Source organism: Caloenas nicobarica, chromosome 10, assembly GCF_036013445.1.
Source record: "Caloenas nicobarica isolate bCalNic1 chromosome 10, bCalNic1.hap1, whole genome shotgun sequence".
Taxonomy (NCBI): Eukaryota; Metazoa; Chordata; class Aves; order Columbiformes; family Columbidae; genus Caloenas; species Caloenas nicobarica.
In genome coordinates, this window is record NC_088254.1 from 8,177,658 (window position 1) to 8,197,233 (window position 19,576).

General features: G+C 39.5%; 1 protein-coding gene across 5 annotated transcripts in view; it reads left to right on the forward strand.

Moving 5' to 3' along the window:
• Nucleotides 1–19,576, forward strand: part of THSD4 (thrombospondin type 1 domain containing 4) — a 285,606-nt gene that overhangs the window by 33,464 nt on the left and 232,566 nt on the right. For all 5 annotated transcript variants that reach the window (XM_065641502.1, XM_065641500.1, XM_065641501.1 and 2 more), the window contains one exon: nucleotides 7,195–7,631. In XM_065641502.1, the coding sequence (XP_065497574.1) occupies nucleotides 7,195–7,631 (437 nt within the window). The remainder of the gene's footprint in view (nucleotides 1–7,194; nucleotides 7,632–19,576) is intronic.

Genomic DNA, 19,576 nt, shown 5'->3' on the forward strand with positions numbered 1-19,576 from the left:
CTCTGCTCCATTTTTCTGCTAGCCTTGAGAGATCTGAGAGGTTGTTATCTGCAAGTTTTAAGGGGTTTTTGGTAGATTGTTTTTTATCGAGCCACCAATGTTCCACATGTTTCTTGTAAGAGGCATAAAAAATATGGTCGTTGCAAATGAACATCTATAAAATGGACTGTAAAGACTTTCTGCTGGGAAATTGTCGTGGCTATATAGATATGGCCTTTGTTGGAAATCAGCTGAGCTAATACTGCAAGAATATTCCTTTAAGATGCTTAGACTGGTGAAAGAATTAAACCAGTTCCATAGATGTGTTTACAGCACTGGCAGGGAAATACGATAATGTTACAGTGGAATAGGTTCTAAACCTAAACTATAATTTCCTCAGCCCATTCAAAATTTGGCACGCTCTGCTCTGAACTGCAGTCCAGTTCTAGTTCCTGCGAGTCTGCCTGCTTTTGAAATTCTAAGAGCGCAAAGACTAGCTCTTACTTTGTGGGATTGATCGTTGATCAATTATATAGGAAGGCGATGAATGTTCATGAAGAATACTGTGATCATCTCATCCCAAATATGACATACGCATTTTTAATAATAGCTGTCTGAATTATCAGTCAGGCTGAGCCTGCCTGCCATAAAAGCTGCCTGCACGTCTTCTGTGACAGGCTGTGCCCCAGCAAAATCTTCAGTCAGAACTCTAATATAAAGGAGGTGCAGCCCTGGGGTAACAGAATAAATAAGAAGAGGTCATGTTTTCCAAGTGGCTTGACAATTCTTTAATAATGCTGGTGATGGTTTTGTGTCATTGCATGGGTTATCGTGTGGCATGATGATAAGAAGGAACATGGAAGGCACGATTAAAAAATGCCTAAAGCCTGAAGGCTGTTGAGGAATATTAACAGGATTAGGGCTCTTTGCTCTGGGAAGTACAGGACAAATATGATAGTAGTAGTTTAAAATAAAAAATGGTGTGCTGGCTTCTGGTAATTCCACTTTGCATCCAGCACGTGCATGTGAGTTTATTGAGTGGATGCCACTGGTAGCATTTTTCTGAGCAGGTGATAAAATGTTCTTCTGGATACAATTTGTTTGCTTTTGGGTGAAAGTATACCATGAAACTTTGCAAAACCTACCTTCACACCTCTTACATCGCTTTCAGACGTATAATTAGGAATATGATGTAGTTAATTTGTTTGTGAATCCATTTATAAAGTCAGGGCATTTAACCAGGAAAAAGAATTACTGCATAACATGTTAGAAATGAAATCTATGAAACATAATATTATTGTATGTAACCTGGAGCAGGAAAAACAAAACAAACAAACAAAACCCAGAAATGTCTGGTTTGGTTTAGATATCTCCAGGTTTAAAGTTTGCCGTTGCATTGCATCCCTTTTCAGTGTTGAATTTGCAGTGCTATAACGTGCTCAGTATTTGCAAAATACTTAGTGCTATTGGCTGTGGCTATAGCAGCTTACTTAATTTTGTAGCTGGTTAGAAGGTATATATATATACTGTCACCAAGCATTATGAACGTTATTACTGTGGAAGTCTATCATTAATTCACATTTAGAGTACTGTGTGCAGTGTTGCAAACCTGTGTCAAAATGTAGGAGTGGAAAAGGAGCTGAGAATGAGGACAGTCCAAACTCTGGCCCATTTTCCTTACAAAGAGACGAACAGACTGAGACTGCTGAATTTCAGAGAGAGATCCTGGAAGTGGGTCGTGTTAGTGATTTCAAATCAAACATCATGATGTGGTGAGAATGATCATTCTTCATTTATCACAATGAAAAAATTTGGGAGACCCAGTGAAATTGTCAGGCTGCATGTTTAACCAGAGGAAAACGAAGCACTTTTTCAATGGAGAACACACAATTTTTTGGAAGCCAAGATTAGAAATATGCTAAAAAAGAGGTTAATTGTATTAATGGAGATTAACTCCAGTAGTGGATATGAAAAACAATTGGAATATGTTGTTTAGCTGAAGGAGGCCCTTAAATTACTGGTTACCTGGAAACAGAGCATCCTTGGATGTCTCTGGGCATGTCCTGGTTCTTATACTGGTCCCTAAACCTTCGCTTCTTCCACACAGAAATATAACACTGGGTTAAATGGGCCTCTGATTTGTCCACTTTTTTCCTCCTTTTCTGAACAGTTAGTTTGTATGTAAGCTATAGTTTAAGAGGATGAAGTATCCTACAGTATTTAAAAATCAGTGTGTGTCAGATCAGTACTGCTTTGTCAGTCATTGTCTTCATGCACAGCTAGTTGTATTTGAAATATTTGTGGGTTTCAGTTGAAGTGACATTTCTTCTTCAGGGACATTCTTGCGTAGTGTAGTTTCAGCAACTGCTGCTGAAATCCCAAGATGCAGATCTCATTTCTAAATTCTGACAGAGGCGCTTGTGCATTCCTTGGTATTGCTGGAATTTTTGATTCAGGATCAGAGTGCTGAATTATATGAATTCAAGATAAACTGTTTTTCTATTTAACATGCAATCTGTGTCAACCTACTGGTAGCACATTTAATTCAATAAGATCTAAGGTTGTAATACAGTAAAAGTGAGGAAAAACTCAATGCTTGTCTTAAGTCTAAATCTGCAGGAATGACAACTATTGCATTAGGCAGTGATTTAATGGAGAATTAGTCTGCTTAAAAGCTACTAAACATGTTAAAATTCTACAGGGTAACTTTAAATTTCTGAAATCCTTAAAATTTGGAAGTAAGCAAGTAAAGAATATACAGTTAGATTTCCACACCCCCCCTCCCCAGAACATAGAAAACAGTGAATGTAATTAAGGAAGCAAGAGATGTAGTATTCTAAAGTATTCTGCTTTCGGGTTTTTTCAATTTATTACCCATGATATGCAGGTTGGGGGCTGGGGGGAGAATCCAAACCTCCAAGAAACAGAGAGGTTCTTAGTATATCTTAGAAAGATAAAAAATAAAATTGTAATTACATTGTTCCGTGGACTGCCTGCCCACAGTGGTATTTTTTTAAAGATTTTGGGGAATTCTCTTATCTGCTTCACTGTGCCTGAAACAGTCTTTTAGCTGGTTTTGATATTTTTTTCTCATTATTCCTAATTAAATGATCCCAATGTTCAGAAGTTCTGAGCTTCTAACAGGTTTTGATTAAATCAGATAATTTCTGATTACTTAAAATAAGAGTGTTTTTCTGGTTTTTTGTTTGTTTTCAGTTCTGCCAGGTTCATTTAGGTAAAAAAGTACTTACTTTCTGAAGTTTTAGTCTTTATATACTTTTTATACACGGACCTCCTATATTTGTTCTATATATGAATGATGTTTTTGAAAAACAAAGAAAACCCAAACTGCTTTAGAAACTGACTAATTTTAAAAAGAGGACTGTTGGAACAAAACCTGAATGTAATGCAGCTTCTGTTTATAAAAGTAGCAAACTAGCAAAATAAACATTGTTCACTATACAGCTGTACCTAGTGAAATTTATTACTTCCACTTACAAACCTTGTCTTGCCAAATAACTGAAAAATGTATAAGAAAGAAAGAAAGGCCTAGAATTATGGGGTGACGTTAAGGGGAAAAATAGTTTGAATTTGTAGAGCGAAATACTTGGTTGTTGATTAACTTGCAGCAGAGAGAAATCTTTTTGATGGTGCATTTGTAGTTAGAATGAATATTACTATGTCACCTAGAGGAGGAATCAATCGCGAACCATGGGAAAGTAGATTCAATGGGTTAGTTGATCTCTCTCTTTTGCAGGCTATGTGATTCTATTAATTACTTTCAAGACTGAACTTGGCAAGGAAAATTCAGTATGTTTCTCTTGTTCCCCAGTGCAGGCTCAAACTCTTCACTTTAGGTGGTGTGCTGTGTAATGGGCAATTCCTGAAGGCAGAGGAGGAGGGAACTAACGTCATGAATCTCCAACTCTGCAGTGTTTCTGAGATGTTCTGGAATACTCCAGCTGTCTCCCGTAGCTACCTGTAGTTTTGGCTGTATCCTAGGGCTCTGCTAGAGTTGTTGCCCGGTACAGAGTGGCTCGGAAATCGCAGGACCAAAGGCGGGGAAGTGACCTCTGAGTCCTGTAGCTCTGCTCCTCTGCCCTGAGGAAGGATCACTCATACCTTAGTTGTTCCCGGGAGAAGTTTGGGATCTGCCTCCCTGTGCCAGGATCTCCTCAGGCAATTTGTTCTTGTGCTTTGTTTGCCTTTCCACTAAGTAGTTTTTCCTGCTAGCTAATTTGGATCACCTCTGATTAAATTTAAATCCACTGTTACTTGTGTGTTGGCTATAAACATGGAGAACTATTTGCTGCAAGGATAAAATGAACAGCTCTTTTTATTTATTTATGAAAACTGTTTGGAAGGCTCATTATTGCCCCCTTTGTTTTCCATTCCTTAAGCTAAGCAGCTTCAATTTATTTGGTCTTTTGTAGTAGGTTTTACTGATTAGATTATGCCATTAATCGCATGTCATCTTCTGTAAAGATCTGACTGTAACCTCCATCTTTCTCAAAGCAAGAAAACTGAGACTTTAAGTAAAAATAGAAGTGCATAACCTGATTTGCTACTGAGAATTCCCATCTCAGAATTTTGTCATCTTATAACTAAGTAGTATTGATGAATTTGTACATCAGTATAAGGCATTATATTGTTGCTTTTTGATTAGTTTTATTATTTTTTTTTTACTTAACTAGCTAGATTAAACCTTCTCGTGCTATGTCTAGAACTCTTATACTGTGAAGTTTAAGGGGTGCGAAATTACATTGCCTTCAGTCATTCAAAGCGTCATTTTACCTGAAACAATTATTTCTGCAATGAAGTTGGCAGCCACAAAGTTTTCTCTGCAACAGGTCAACACTTGTCACTGTTATATCAGTTTCTATTTCTGCATAATGAAATATTTCTTATGTTGGTGGTGACTTGAGTTGCTTTCAGACTAATGGATTTTAGTTGTTACCTGCATGAGTGTCTTCAGCTCATAAAAAAAAAAAAAAAAAGGTGTACTGAACCATCATAGAATAGTCCAGACAAATGAAACCTGACTTGTCTGATAACAAAGGACTATTACTTTTATAATAAGTAGATTTTACTGCAAACTGGGCTCAGACCAGAAGAGTGTCTCCTTGTAACCGCTGTACTTTCATAGTTGTGGTAGAGCTACATTAATGTGTAGTGGATGTATGAACAGTGAATATTCACTGAAAAAAATCAAAAACTGAAGAATATCTTGTTTAGTTGGTCAAATTGTGAGCCAGCAGTGTTCTGTTATTGGGTATGAAAGCAAATATAACAGCCAGAAACCAAGACTTTGTTGCATGTTATTCATAATTTTGACATTATGTGGTATTAGGTTGTCCAGGCTATTGGATTGAAAAGGGTGATGCCAAAGGGGATACCCAGAGGAGAAAAAAAAAAAAAAAAGACAGAGACATCTGCTCCTGTTTTCAAATAACATTGGAGAAATGGGTAACATATCACACTAATGCAGATGCCTTTTATTATACACAAGTTATAATTAAATGCAGTTTTTCCTGTGGTTGGTGATGAAAGTGTGAGAGCAGCCTCAGAGGGGGGAAATGTTTCAGATTATGTAGACCACAACTGACTATTGTACAGCAGCACCACAAACTCTGCACTGGCGTGGTTCTCCATATGGTGACGGTGCATTGAGCCTGTATTTGCAAACCCGTTCCTGCCATGCTATAGGCAGCTGGTGCGTGCTGCCTGGCTCTGCTGTGGGTGTTTCGCAGCTCCCTCAGTGGCCGCGCATTTGCTGTGACTAGAGGTCAATCTTTTGCTATTATACAATAATGTTTGAGGCAAAGCTGTTAATGGAAGTTAGGTGTTTAGGAGGTCACCCTTCGAAGGGGGAGAAGTGACATACATGCAGACAAGGCTGTCTTGCCAATGCTCCATTTCGAGGTAGCTGCACACTTGAATAGGGCCGGAGAGGTACGGCACGCATTTGTTTGTGGACAGTGCATTTTTTGTCTCCTAATTGAAATGATATGCCTGTTTGCTTGTTGGTATAAACATTATTCAGAATATAAATAAACTATTAAAAGATGCTAATTTAAAATAATGCTCTGCATATTAATAATTGTGAGAATCAGACATTGGAAGCCTGCTTTGAAAACCTAAACCAGTGATCCAGCCAGTTGGACTAGGAAAGCAACAGAAAAATTATGTGTTTAATGAAAATTGATCTAATTTCTGTGTGACAAAGCTTAGCGCTCTGCCCAGTATGAAACACTGTGAAATCCTGACTATGTCTAGTGCCAGGAGTGGGTAAAGCTTGGGGCACAAGTCCACAGGAGAAGGGGGTGGGTGGTTGTAACTTCTGGGCTGTGCTGATACCTTGCCAACCACAAGATGCGGCTATTTATATACTTGGCCACAGCTTGAAGGGTTAACTCTCCTTACAGTAACAGTCCATGCCTTTCCTAATCCTTCCTAGCTTCCTTCAAGAGAAACCCCCCTCTCTTTGGGATTGTTCTTTGTTTTGCTTTCTCTGTGCTGCTGAATGGTGACTGTGGGCTAAGTGCTGCTGCACACCTGAGACCAACAATTTGTCCTGTCTTTCAGTGAATTTATTGGGGATTTCTGTGAATGTAAGACTGGGCAGATCATCTTGAATATCTCTTTTCCTTGAAGCGTTAATATGGGCAGGTGGGGGAAAAGAGCTAATATAAGAACTAACAATTGCAGTATTTTTGGCTAGTTGGGAATCAGCCTATTCTCTTATGTTACTGCTTTCCTAAAAAGCTCCACATTAGATGGGAGTTCCTGACATGTTATTGCAACCACTAGCAATCTCCATTGTTGAGGCGTCAGAGTAGAAGAGAGCAGTCAACGTCTGTTCATCACCAAAAATGAACTTACCTTCTGACTTTGCTAATATTCTAACAATTTTCAATGTCCACATTTCCAAGATTTGCATTACTCAGTGTTTTCCATTGCTGAGAACTAAAGAAAATCTATTCCATTCCAGATAGTCCAAAAAATACTTGTGGTCTGAATGGTTGATGGCAGTAGGAGACCTCCTCCTATGCTGGTGGAATAGGCAGTTCCTTGACAGGGAACGAAGACAAGTTACTTCCTATATTGTGCAGTTTCACTTGTGACTGCAGAGCGAATGGCTTAAAAAGAATATTAGTGCTCCCCTCGTATTACAGTGTGAGCTCTTGTTCCTAAGGCAATCTGTTGTGCCTGCAGGTTCCCCAGAGGATAGAAGAGCAAAGCGATGCACCTGAGGACAGCAGTGCCGGCATCCCAGGCGTGTGGGGAAGCTGGGGCCCCTGGTCTGCCTGCTCCCGGAGCTGCAGCGGCGGCGTGATGGAGCAAACGCGGCCCTGCCTCCCCGCCTATTACCGTGAACGGGGCTACCGGAGGCCAGGGCGGCAGTACCCGGCCTCGGACAGAGCTCTCCAGAACTCCCGCCACCGCGAGGACTCGCTGACTGCCTATCCCGGCCATGTCATTTCTGCCATCCGAACATCTGTGCCGCTTCACAGGAATGAAGAGCAGCTTTGGGCTGGCCTTCGGGCCTCTGCTTCCTCCGGGGGCCACAACAACAGCCATTTGAGCAGAGGAGCGCTGAGAGGCAGCAGACATTCTCAGTCCCAGAGGCAGAACGCCAAGCCAGAAAAGAGGTATGTGTCTATGCACACATTTTATTCTTGCTATGAATTATGTATGTTAAGAATGACACGTCAGATTAGAGTTGGTATGTTTTAAATACTTATGGAAAAGTTATTAAAGACTAAGACTGAGTTTTACAAGGTTTACCATCTTCTGTGGAAGACTCTCCTCCCTGTTGACTACTTACATGATAATATCCAAGGACAGATATAATTTTTCTACAGTTGTACAAGGCAGATGATCCTATTTCTGTTTAAGATTTGTTTTATGGTTTATTGAGATATTGTTCCTTTTCTGGTACACTCTCATTTGACATTTCCATCTTGACCATAATAATAGAAATCAGAACAAGTAACAGCTCTATAATGAATTCTTAACTTTGGCCATTCTGATTTTAATAGATTGAAAAAAAGATTCATCAAACTTTTTTCATAAAGAATGGACAACTTTTCTAATCAAATCTCTAGGTTTGTTTTGTATTTTTCAGAGAGTTTTGATTTATGGGCTTTTTGTTTTCTCTTTTCCATTTTTTGTTTTCTACTCCTCCTTTTAGCAAAATTTTTGAAACTAAAAATGTCATTTAATACATAGAAGATTTGAAACACTGTATGTGTTTATATCAGTTTTATAATATTAGCTGTCCAGTTCTAAGGCTGGCTGGAACTGTGCTGTTACAATTAATTCCAATTCTACAATTTCTGGAGAAACACTTTTTTCCTCTTCTTAGATACCAATCTCTAAGGTCTTTTTATGTATGTGTGAGAACGAGCATGGAGATCCTCTGAGAGGGAGTGCTCCTGAAAATCCCTCTGTCTTTCCTCAGAATATATCTTCTAGCAGGTGGGAGTTCTCTGATTCTTTCCCTCTCAGCCCTCTTTTTGGAGATGCATGGAGAGATTTTTGGGGGTAGTTAACAAAAAACCCCAAACAAACCAAACAAAAAACAACCCAAAAACCAGCACCAACACCCCCTCCTTCACATCATCTGCTTCTTTAAGATTCTTAGGTGAAGCACTCAACTGCAATTCCTTTTTTGAAGACATCTTGCTGACCCAAACAAAAAGAAGAATGTTACCTTGAGGCAATATTCCAGCCTGACTGGAATAAGACAGTAGGACTCTGTTGCTGGTGATAAAGACATCCTCAGCCCCTGCAAGAAACTCTCTCCATCCAGAAGAATATTCGAAAATAGAAATTAACCTGTGAGCCTCCTGTTTGCCTCAGTGAAGCATAAATTTCGAAAAGCAGGACCAGCTGTTCAGATGTCCATCTTCCTAAGTGTAGGCCATTTCCTTCAATCGCTGCTTTGTCTTTCTTTCAAACCCGTGCAAATGGGTAGCCTAGACCTATGGAGTATAACTTCAATACTATACCGGTGATGTAAAAAATCAGAGAATGCCAGAGGCAGGCTTTTAGTAGCAGTATTAACATGACTGCATTGAGACAGAAGTCATATTTCTTTTTCTGTTTTCTTACTTAATCATTTACTACAATGCCCTTCTGTTCTCAGCTGCGCAGCATAAGAGATACAGGTTGTACATAGCTGGGTTATTACTAATACTGGAAGCTTGGCCTTGAACCATCAGCAGAAAGTCATCCAAAGCCTGTTTGCTCCAGCCCCTTGGCACCCTCGGTCTCCGAGGGAATCCCAGCTGGCCTGGCCAGGGCAACTGAGCGGCTGCCAGGCTGCTGGCACCCTGGGCCACCCGCCCGCCCGCCATCCGTCGCTGCTCTGGTGGCCTCTGCAGGCCAGGAGAAACGGAACAGTGTGGAACCAGCCCTGCACTCGTGGCTGGGACACGAGAGGACAGTGGGCAGAAAATAGCATTGGCTGTGTGCAGAAGTGAAGCTATGTTCTTTGCTAATAAATGTCTTGCCATATGAAATATTAAAATGATCATAATGCTCATTATGTCTCCCCTGGATGATGAAGGCCTTTGCTTTTGAAAATTCTTGTGCTTTCCTAAGCACAGTGCAAACTTCTGTACCGCAGTCGATTTTCCACCCACACACACACACACACTGCCCCTTGGCAAAAGACTGTGGATTCAAGGTCAGTGTTTTAATCTCATTTGCGTAATAAGCTATTTCCATCTTGTGTTAGGAGGGTCCCTGGTGGCTTTAAAGCCTGTTGTATTGCATAACTTTGAGATTCTTTGGTGGTGACTGTAAAAACAGAATGAGAACAAAAAACGGTATTTGAAAATGAAATTATTAGAATGACAAACCTAATAGTTTTCCTTAACACACAAAATCTGAAGTACAAACCTTCTTTACAAAAGAAATTACCGGTCCTATCAGATATGCGGAAAATGGATTGCAAAATGTAGGTTACTCTAGACATGATTTTTATACTGTAGAACAGTGCTCGATGTTCACTAAACGGGTGCTGTTGGAAATTGGTGGCAGGCTGTTAAAAAATGTAATATCTGTGTTTTCACAATATGTACAGTCAGTGGAAACATTTTGGGATATTCCTTTTTACCGCACTGCGCTTTATATAAAAGCTGTAATTTTAGCAGACTTCCGTAAAACAATAAAAGAGGAATGGACATTTGTGGCTGAGATAAGCTCACATTTGGTAGCACAGTAAGATGAAATTGGCTGGTTTCCAAGGCAAATCCATTTTGACAGCAATAGCAAAGAGGCCAAATGTGTTTGTATCATTTAGCAACAAGTGGAAAAGTTCTCTACCTGCTTCCAGGCAGCTGACAAAGAACTGTTCAGTTTCTTCAGCAAAATTCAAAATATGATTTATACGTAATAAATTTTTATGCATCTTGTCTGTGAGGAGAATATTCACATTGTCAGCTTTTGAAAGTTAGTTCCCATGTGATTCAGTTGGGCTTTAGAAACCAGGGCTGCACATGAAGCTGAGGGAGAGATTTGAGGTACCTATGATTAGAAGCCTCATTTAAAAAGTTTAAGTGCTCCCCTTTTTATCATAGTGCCATAAGTAGAGTTCTTGCATAATCGAAGTGTGTTTAGAAATTACGGTCAGTCACTGGAATGAGGATGGAAACACAAAAGGAAAGCTGATGGGTCTCTGGGTTGTCCGCTGGCAAAGGGAGGGAGCTCTGCTCAGCTTTGAGAGTTCGGTTCCCATCAGCACGGCCTTGGTTTTCAGTTCACCTACAGAAAATGCATGGAGCGTACCATGCAATGAGAACAAACAGGAACGAGGAGATAGTGAAAAAATATCAAAGCATTTAGACATCTTTATAGAGAGGCACATATGGAAAAGTAATAAGGACATGAGAAAGGATAACATGCTTTAAGAGAGAAAACACATCTCAAAAGGAAATATCATTCATGGGCTAGGTTTTAGTACTTCTTAAATGTTGTTTCCATTATTTTGGTGATAGAGAAGACAAAACTGCTATTTTATATAGATGGTGCTGAGTGTTAGGGTGCTTACAACAACCACCTTCACCTTCTCTAGACATGGACTTTCATGGCGGAGCAGCAAAACTTCAATGTCTGTTTCTGTAAGCACAATGTGTACTTCATATATGGTTCTTAGGAGCAGAAAGAAAAAAAATACATTTATTACCAGAACAATGAAATAAGTAAAGCAGGCTTGCATAAATAGTGCAAGTTTAAAGAAATGTGCTAATAAGGAAAGGGCTTCCCTAAAGCTCTTTTTGGATTTGGAAAAGAAATGAGAGATTTTCACTGAGGAAATAATCCCAAAATCATCAACTTCTCACATGGCTATGGTTCTGTGGACTTTATTCTGCTGCCAGGGGCTGATGTGAAAGTCTGCTGTGCTGCTTTGTACCCTGGATAGGGTCAGTTTGCATTTCTAGGCCTGTGAGCAATGGAAAGGAAGAGTGGATCGTTTAATGTTAAAACAGAATTTCCCTTCTCAAAGTATTTCTTTTGCCCTCTCTCACACATGCTTTGACCAGGCAAATGTAGGTCACCCAGCTGGCAGGTCTACAATTAACCTTTAAAGGGACAATTCAGTTGTTATTTCCTTAACCAATTTAAGCATCTTTAGCTGTATGTTCTGATGTATTTTTTTGTGACCCGTTCTAGTCAGTTCGAGTTCACAGAGGTGGACAAGTGTGTGATTGCTGGACCTTCAGGTTCAAGGAAGTATTCTGTTCTCAAGTTCTGAGGCTTTATATTTATTGGCATGGGTGTTTGCTTTTCTTAATATTTGGAATTAAACCCAGCTCAAGTACTTAGCCATCCCTCCTTTCATTATTTCTCTAACAGAATGAAAACGTCATGCATTTTACCCCAAACCCAGTATGGTTATAAAAGCTTATTGTGGCTCGGTGTGTATGCAGGAGGAAGACAGAGGGAGCAGGACTTGATCCTTCTCTGAGGATAAATTTTCCAGAAAAATCTGAAAACAGCAGCAGTAATCAAAGAATTCATTTTGGTAGTACTCGGGGGATTTAAAGCTGTATGAGAAAGATGTTTATTTTCCTTCGGAATAAAATTCCAAACAGGTTCTAATAGCAATAAAAATCACGTGAGGTATTTCCTGGCAAAATGAATAGCGAGCTGGGGTGGTTGTGGCCTCAGGCTGACTTTGCGCTGTCCCACCTCATCTGGTTATTAGTCCCCCTGATAGGCTCTAGGTCTCATTTAGTATTACCTAATCAGTATCAACTTTTATTACGCTACTGTGAGCATGCTTTGAATGGTATTACCAGAAATAAAAACCTAACATGATACTATAATTACAAGCCACCCGAGAAGCTTTTATAATCTCAACTGCTGAACATTTCAGCCTTTCCTGAGGTGGATCGACTGAAGGAGAGGAAGGGGAGTGAGGAGCCTGCTGCATCCAGGCAGGTGATGGAGAGTGCATTCAACCAGTGAATTATTGCTAGCTCAGGAAGGGCCAAAACCACAACGAAGCTCCCTTCGCAGTTGTAATGCATCTCCACAGGGCGATGTGGTTCCCTGCTTTGAGTTTCTGCTGGTTTACCTGCCAGCTGCGTGGTTAGATCCTTCAGTCAAACCTTAAACGTGAAGCTAAGGGGAAAAACTTGTAGACTTGTAACTAAATTTCCTGGGATCAGAGGCGTTATTCAACTCATAGAGAAAGAAGACTGCAGTATTTGGATTCAAATTCTGTAGTGCTATCTTGGTGTGGAAAATGACAGAAATGAGGTTATACAGCACGTGCTAGGAGGTCAGCAAAAGCCAATATAGTAAGTTATTGTGCTGGGCATATTGCAACTATGCCAGACAGCAGTGTTAGTAGTGATCTCTGAGGACAGAAATCTTAATAGTCCACGTGTGTCTCTCTTACATGAATCCAATTAATTAAACCTGTTCCCAAGAGGCAATTTACTTAGTGACCCTATTCATTAATTCCACTCTGTCAGAAAAATGTAAGTATTTTTTTGCCCCTACTATAATACAGAAATGTCAGAAAAATCACTCCTGTGGTATAATCCATTTTTCTACAGAAGATGCATTTTTTAGGTATAATTGCTTACTCTGTGTCTGCTAGCAGTTAGAAACTTCTAGGTCAAATATAGTTTTATTACTCATATGCTTATATCATAGATGGGGAATAGTGAATATCTACAAATCATGGTGTGTTTACTGAAGGTACCAGAAATGTAAACCAACCTAGTTAGTTCCATAATGAAAATCAGTAAACTGAAGTGAATGCCTACACCGATTTAATTGCAATGAAATGTGCTGATGAAGTGTGAATAATGTGCTATAATGTGGCAAAAGAAGTTTGTGATCCTCTTTCCAATGCGTGATGTGCTCCCAGAAGGGGTGGTTTAACTCTCTTGTGACCAAACATTTGACAAAGATAGCTGCTCACCTTTTTAAACCCATTTTCTAGGTCAGAGAGCAGATAGGCACGCAGTTTCATAACATAAAACAGAGTCAAAGGGCTCCCTTCTTTCATTCATGTTTAAGTGATTTTCTCCAGATTGATTTAGAGCTGGTGAAAAGTGGGTGTGTGGAATGCAAAGCTGCACAGAGCCACAGCACAGTACTGAGGCAATACGTAGTGGCTTTTGATGTGAATCAACCCAACTGTTGAGAGCTCTCCCTTCTGAGCAGATGGAAATACATTCCCAGAACCAGTAAATCATTCATTTTTGTTCAAAATGACACTTGTGAAAGAGTCTGCTAAAATACTGCGAGGTTTAACCTTGATAGCAGTTGTGACCAGGATAAGACAGTTTATTTTGTGACTTAAAAAAAGGGGGCCAAAAGTGCATGGTGGACCATCATTTTAAAGTAAGCTTTCTTAACTGTGTGCCTAAGAATATATAAAACATGAAGGAAAATTAAAAGCAGTAGGAGGACTGGAAAGCAAATGGTTGAATAGGACAGTTGTAGGCCAGTTGCAGTTTTGAATTATAGAGGAAGTGCTAGGGATTAAAAATAAATATCTGAAATTATTTTAAGGATACTATTTTAGGAGTAATAAAAAAATAATGAAGTACATTAAAAAAATATATATCTGTACCTATTCTGTTAACAGAAACTTAGGTAATTAGGACCTGTTTTTTCCACTTGTAGTTATAATTTTGTGTCTGCAAAGGCTTCTTGGTCTCCCTTTATTTTTTTCTTAATTATATTTTTAAATATTGGAGCAATATTTCAATAGGTTAATTGCTGATAGGAATAGCAACTTCCAGTTCTTCAGAAACAAAATCAAGGCAACTCTATTAAATACTTGAACTGTATGTGAATGAGTAGTGTCCTTTAAAAGATGTCAATTACAATAATGTAATGCTACTAATTAGATCTTTCACTATGATTTAAAATATTAGGTTAAACCCTGGTATACTTAGACACAGAAATAGATTTAAATAAGTTAGAATATATGTAGTTGATTTAAAGAGTATATGGCTTACTAACGTAAGCATGTGTACAGTCCTGTTGAAACCACAATGGGTAGCAGGACTTAAATTTAAGCCAAAGAACTTTGATAATGATCTAGGGGGACTGAGCTCCTTTAGAACTGAGTTTCTAGTGGAAATCAAAGAAATATACTTTGGGATTTTTAAAATAGAAATGAATAACTACGATTCAAAAGCACAAGTCAGTATAATTTAAAATATGTTTTGCAGTGGTACATAACGTGGAATATTGTTTGGGAAATCAAGCTATAAATCATGTTTGTACTTTTTTGTCTTTTCTCCCACTTTTGTCTTGCCTCTGTTTCTGATGGTAGGTTGCTGTTAAGTTCAGCTTGAGTCATGCTGGCTGTGGATTGATTGCTTTGTTGACAGGGCTAAAAAACAGCCAGCAACACTTGAGAGATTGGATTGTAGACAACTGCTTAATTCCCAAGTGACAAGAAGGGGCAAGAGCCTGAAGAACGCTCTGGGCACCCAGAGCACCCAGGCCACCTCTGCAGTTAGCGAGAGCTCACCCATGGGCTGAGTTTCCTTAGCACATTGAAGGACTCATCTGTTCATTCCAGGACAGGATTCCTGGTAAAGCACCCTCTGAAAATTTTGAAAAAAGCTCCGAACTCAACCAAACTCTCAAGAAAATTAAAAGCAAGTGCTAAGCATTGGTTTCACATCTATCCAAATGCTCTGTGATGAGATTCTGTTGTCTTTCATTACGGTGTTGTTGTGGCTGGGCTTCTGGAATAATTTCTGGCAAGAGACAAAAGAAAATTTTGGAAAAAATATGGAGCTTGCATTTCTTGTGCAGTTTTCCCTCCTCATCTCTGGTGGAACTGGTGGCTAAAGGCTGGTACCTTCCCAGAACATTGCATTACTCATTGAGAAACAGAGTGAAAGGTTGTGACTTGGAAATTAGGGAAACCGGCAGTTTCTTTGAGTTAATTCTAAGAAAACATTGCAACAGTAGGACAACAGGTATTCTGTGGTGTCATAAATGAGAGTTTTTGCTGATGTTCAACCTTCAAATGTTTCATTTACAAGAGAAGTATTTTGATACTAGGAGATAAGTTGAATGAAATACTGCAAAGCTCATGTAAAATACATTCTTTATTCTGTCAGACATCAGAAGAGAAAGAAAATGAGCTATGCTTGAGCTGGAAGGGAGCCAAGGAACCTCTGTTTAGAGAATGGTGGGAGAAATGTAAGGAGAAAGGAAGTGATGAAAGAAGGGGAAAAATGAAAATATATGTTGGAGAGAAGCTTTATAAAGAGCATTTCGCAGAACAGGTGGAGGCCCAGGAAATCTGTAATCTTAATTGTGTATTTTAAAGATGCTGCATATCCTTGATTCAAAGAGGGTTTCTATTCAGTAGAAATAACCAGCCCACCAGCTCTGAAAGTACTTGATTCTTAGTGAACCTCAAGAACACTTGAGGTTCAAAGCATTGGTCTTAGCATAAACTGTGAGGCAGTGATAATGCATTTATTTGCCTACCAAGGCACATGTATGCTTATGGCTAAAATTAGAAAAAGCTACTACAACACAATTCCTTTTTGTCACTCAAAATGTGCTGCAAGGGGCAAATTTTCTCTGTTTTCAGCTGACTTATCCTCAGCATGGGATAAATTGTTAATAGTTAGACCAACAAGAATATTAGCTAGTAATCATTATTTTAAAATATTTGCTACAATCCTTACACTAATAGCACAAACCTGTTTTTCATACTTGTCAGGGCAAATGTATTTTGGAATTCAATGATATATTTAGGTTGGCTGAGGTTTAAAGGGGCCCATCATTTTCGTTATCAAGATGCTGAACAGATTTGTCTGAACAATCGGCGGGGGGGGGTTGTATGTGCATGAGAATTATGCCCAAAGAAAGAAGATTGCGAGATCGGCGTTAAACAACTGTTATGCCTCTACTTGACATGAACCCAATAGATCAATCATTGATTGAAATCTTTTTATTAGAAGCAATTAAATAAAAGGCTTGGCCTGTGGATCAGCAGCGACAGAAATCCAACTGACATAAAGATACGCAGTCAAATGCCCTCGTGTAAAATGAACTGTCCTGGCTTATGAGAAACCCAGGAGCACGTTGCTTCTCTGCCTGATTCTGGCTGATCTAGGAGGAGGAACTTTTCTCTAAATGAAACAGATGTAGGATATAAACGTAGCTCTCCCCAGTCTTAAGTGGTCTCTGCACATCTAAGGACTGTGTGGACTCTGAGAAGGAAGTACACCTGACAGACCTGTGAAATTTCTGACTATGAACGTTAATTTGCAGGCAGTGGAAAATTAGCATGACTGTTCTGCTAGTACAGTCATAGTTGGTTCAGCTGAAAAGGGGAGTGCTTTTGAAGAAATCCATGTAGAAGGTAATTGGTAACTTCCTGAAGTGTCCAAGTGTGTGCAAAAGGAGCCCTGGATTTGCACAAGTGAGAAACACGGAGTAATCCTGCAGAATGGAGTCCCAGGCTTCTTTTTCCTGTCCCTTTTTTTCAAACAGTTGGTGTTTTCTTCTCTCTGGGAGTTGGGTTTCTTTTGATTTTTTTACTATTTATTATGTATTTCAATGAGCAATGAAGTGTTCTTTTGACTGCTTCAGTTCTGACATTACAATGCTCGTATCTTAGTGCCAATGGTTGACTTCTCTAACCTATTGGAGTGCAACCCTGCAATCATTCTCATGAGTGGTGTTCCAACTTACGGTTTCAATACCTAAGTAAATCCATGTATAAACAACACCTGCTCTTCAGGGACTGTGTCAGAAGGAACCTAAGCATTATTCATTATTGCTGTTTTCATGTAGGCTATGTGAAGAGTTTGTACTGATGCAGTCATATCCTTGATATGTCAGTGCAGTGCAGCATGTTGCAGGTTTTGGAAATATATTAAAATCCATTCTAAATACAGCTGTTTTGGGAATTGTGCCAGTAGGAGGAGTATGGGACTCCATTCTGCTGCCAGACTCCTGTAATTATTTCTATTAATGCTAGGGAACTTGTAAAGACAGAATCTAATACCTTGCTGGAAAAGCTTTGTCAAAGTTGTCTAAAACTTGAAGTCTAAAACTCAGCTCTTACTCAAATCAGATTTTCAGAGTTTGTCTGCAAGCTGTTGACTGTGGTTCATACACTCAGCTTCACTCATGTAGCAACACATACTCAACATCCTATTCAAATGCTCTTCTTAACCACTGCTACGTTAAGAAGGATGACTCTGTTATTTTTTAGCATACCTGGATATGTAAAATCTAATGCTGCAAAATCTCACTCTACTCTAGGTCTGGCTAAGTAGGCACAAAGCTTAGGGGTGTGCTGTTATTTGCCAATTATTTTTTCTTCCTCCACCTGTGCATTAAATGAGAGTGCATCCCAACTGTGACCTGGGTCGTGGTAGTGATGACAGTGTGCATTTTAAAAAAAAAAAAAAAAAAAAAAAAAAAGGAGCTCCCAAGCCATGCTGTGGGGAGGAGTAAGTGGCTTATAATGAATATAGGTAATCATGAATGAATGACACATAAGAAAAAGCCCTGCTGGCAACTGGAAACTCCCGACAAGCCATCAGGGCTTGACCTTTTTCCATCAGAAAAAGCAGATCAAAGCTGGGTTGATTTAGCATAAAGCAAATGGTGTCAGCAAGGTTAATTTAATTCTGATTATTAAGTTAACGGTAGATTTTGTTGGATTTTCCTCCCCCTTTTCCCCGATTCCCTTTTCCCCATTGTTTTCTCATGTGTGGATCTACATAACACTCCCTCACTGCTACATGACATCATAAATTCCGCCTGACACTCCCCAAGAATTATAAAAGTTAATTACCACCAAGCTATTTTTACAAGCTTCTTTATTACATTGCAACAAACTGCATTCCTAATTTATAAGGATGTTGCCAAGTGTGAATGAAAGATGCTTTAAGGCAAAACAGTGTTCAGAATAGTTTCAATCCAGGCAATATTGATTTAAATGAATGCATGAACACTGATAAAGATGTTAGTAATTAGAGATTGTGTGTTACACTTTGTTTCCAGCAGTTTGTATGCTGAAAGAAATGTGATATTTCCAGCTACAAAAAGTTAACCTTCCGTTTCAGAGGAAGTGCGTTCCCATGGAAATTCCAGGTCACATTTACTGCACAACCTGAGCACACTAAAACTTGTGTTCAGTGCTACATGGCAGTGTCTCGGGTTATTCTGGCCCTGAGTGTTATGGGGGAAGAGACAAAGGAGAGGTCTCGCCTCAATGAGCCTTGCTGCAACCACAGCAATATCATCATAAGGGTGCTGCAACCTTAGGCTATAGCAGAAGTGGTGCCTCATTTCTTCATCAGCGGGGACTCCAGCAGCATTTCCAAGTTACAATGTAGAAAAAGAAGCCAAGACAAGACAGGAGCTAACAGTAAAAATGTTGTTATTGCTTTCACTTCTTAGGCACTCTTACTGTGTGCTTGTTGCAGTGATCAGCCATTTTACAAGAAAAAGGTCTGGCTTCCCTCAAAATCAAGTTTTTCTAATTTTTGTGAATAATTTGATGAGACTCCAGCAGCTTTTGTACACTTGCTGCCTTCAACCATGAGTCTTCCTTTCAGATACTAGTTGTTCTGTGTTTAAGACCACTATATGCCCGCCCACTTAATCATTTTTTCCAGGCTGAAGAGTCCTAGTTTTATGTCACAATTTCTAGTGTGTCTTTCAGTTCTTTTCAGATCTGACTCATGACCCTGAACTGGAGATTAACAGTCAAACATCAGTCTCATTTTTTGATGTTTTGCCAGGCTAGTTTGCCAGGCAGCAGTTCTTCCAGGTGGGTCAGACGATGCATCTAGGTGTTCCTCTCTGGAAGAATCTAGTGCTTGTTGCTTCATATAATGTGGCAGTGAGAAGGCTGTGACAGGCATATTCCTCTGGTCTGCAAATGGCTTATTGCTCAGTTGTTAGCAGCTTTCTCCTCCTGTTGATGAAAAATGCAAGCAACCTGACTGTAGATGATAAATTCCAAAGGCTCATTTCAGTAGAGCTGCCACACTCTGTCCAGCCATGTGAACACCACCCTATGCAGTCTGTGCTCCCCACAATGAAGCAGTAACTTTCTCAATGC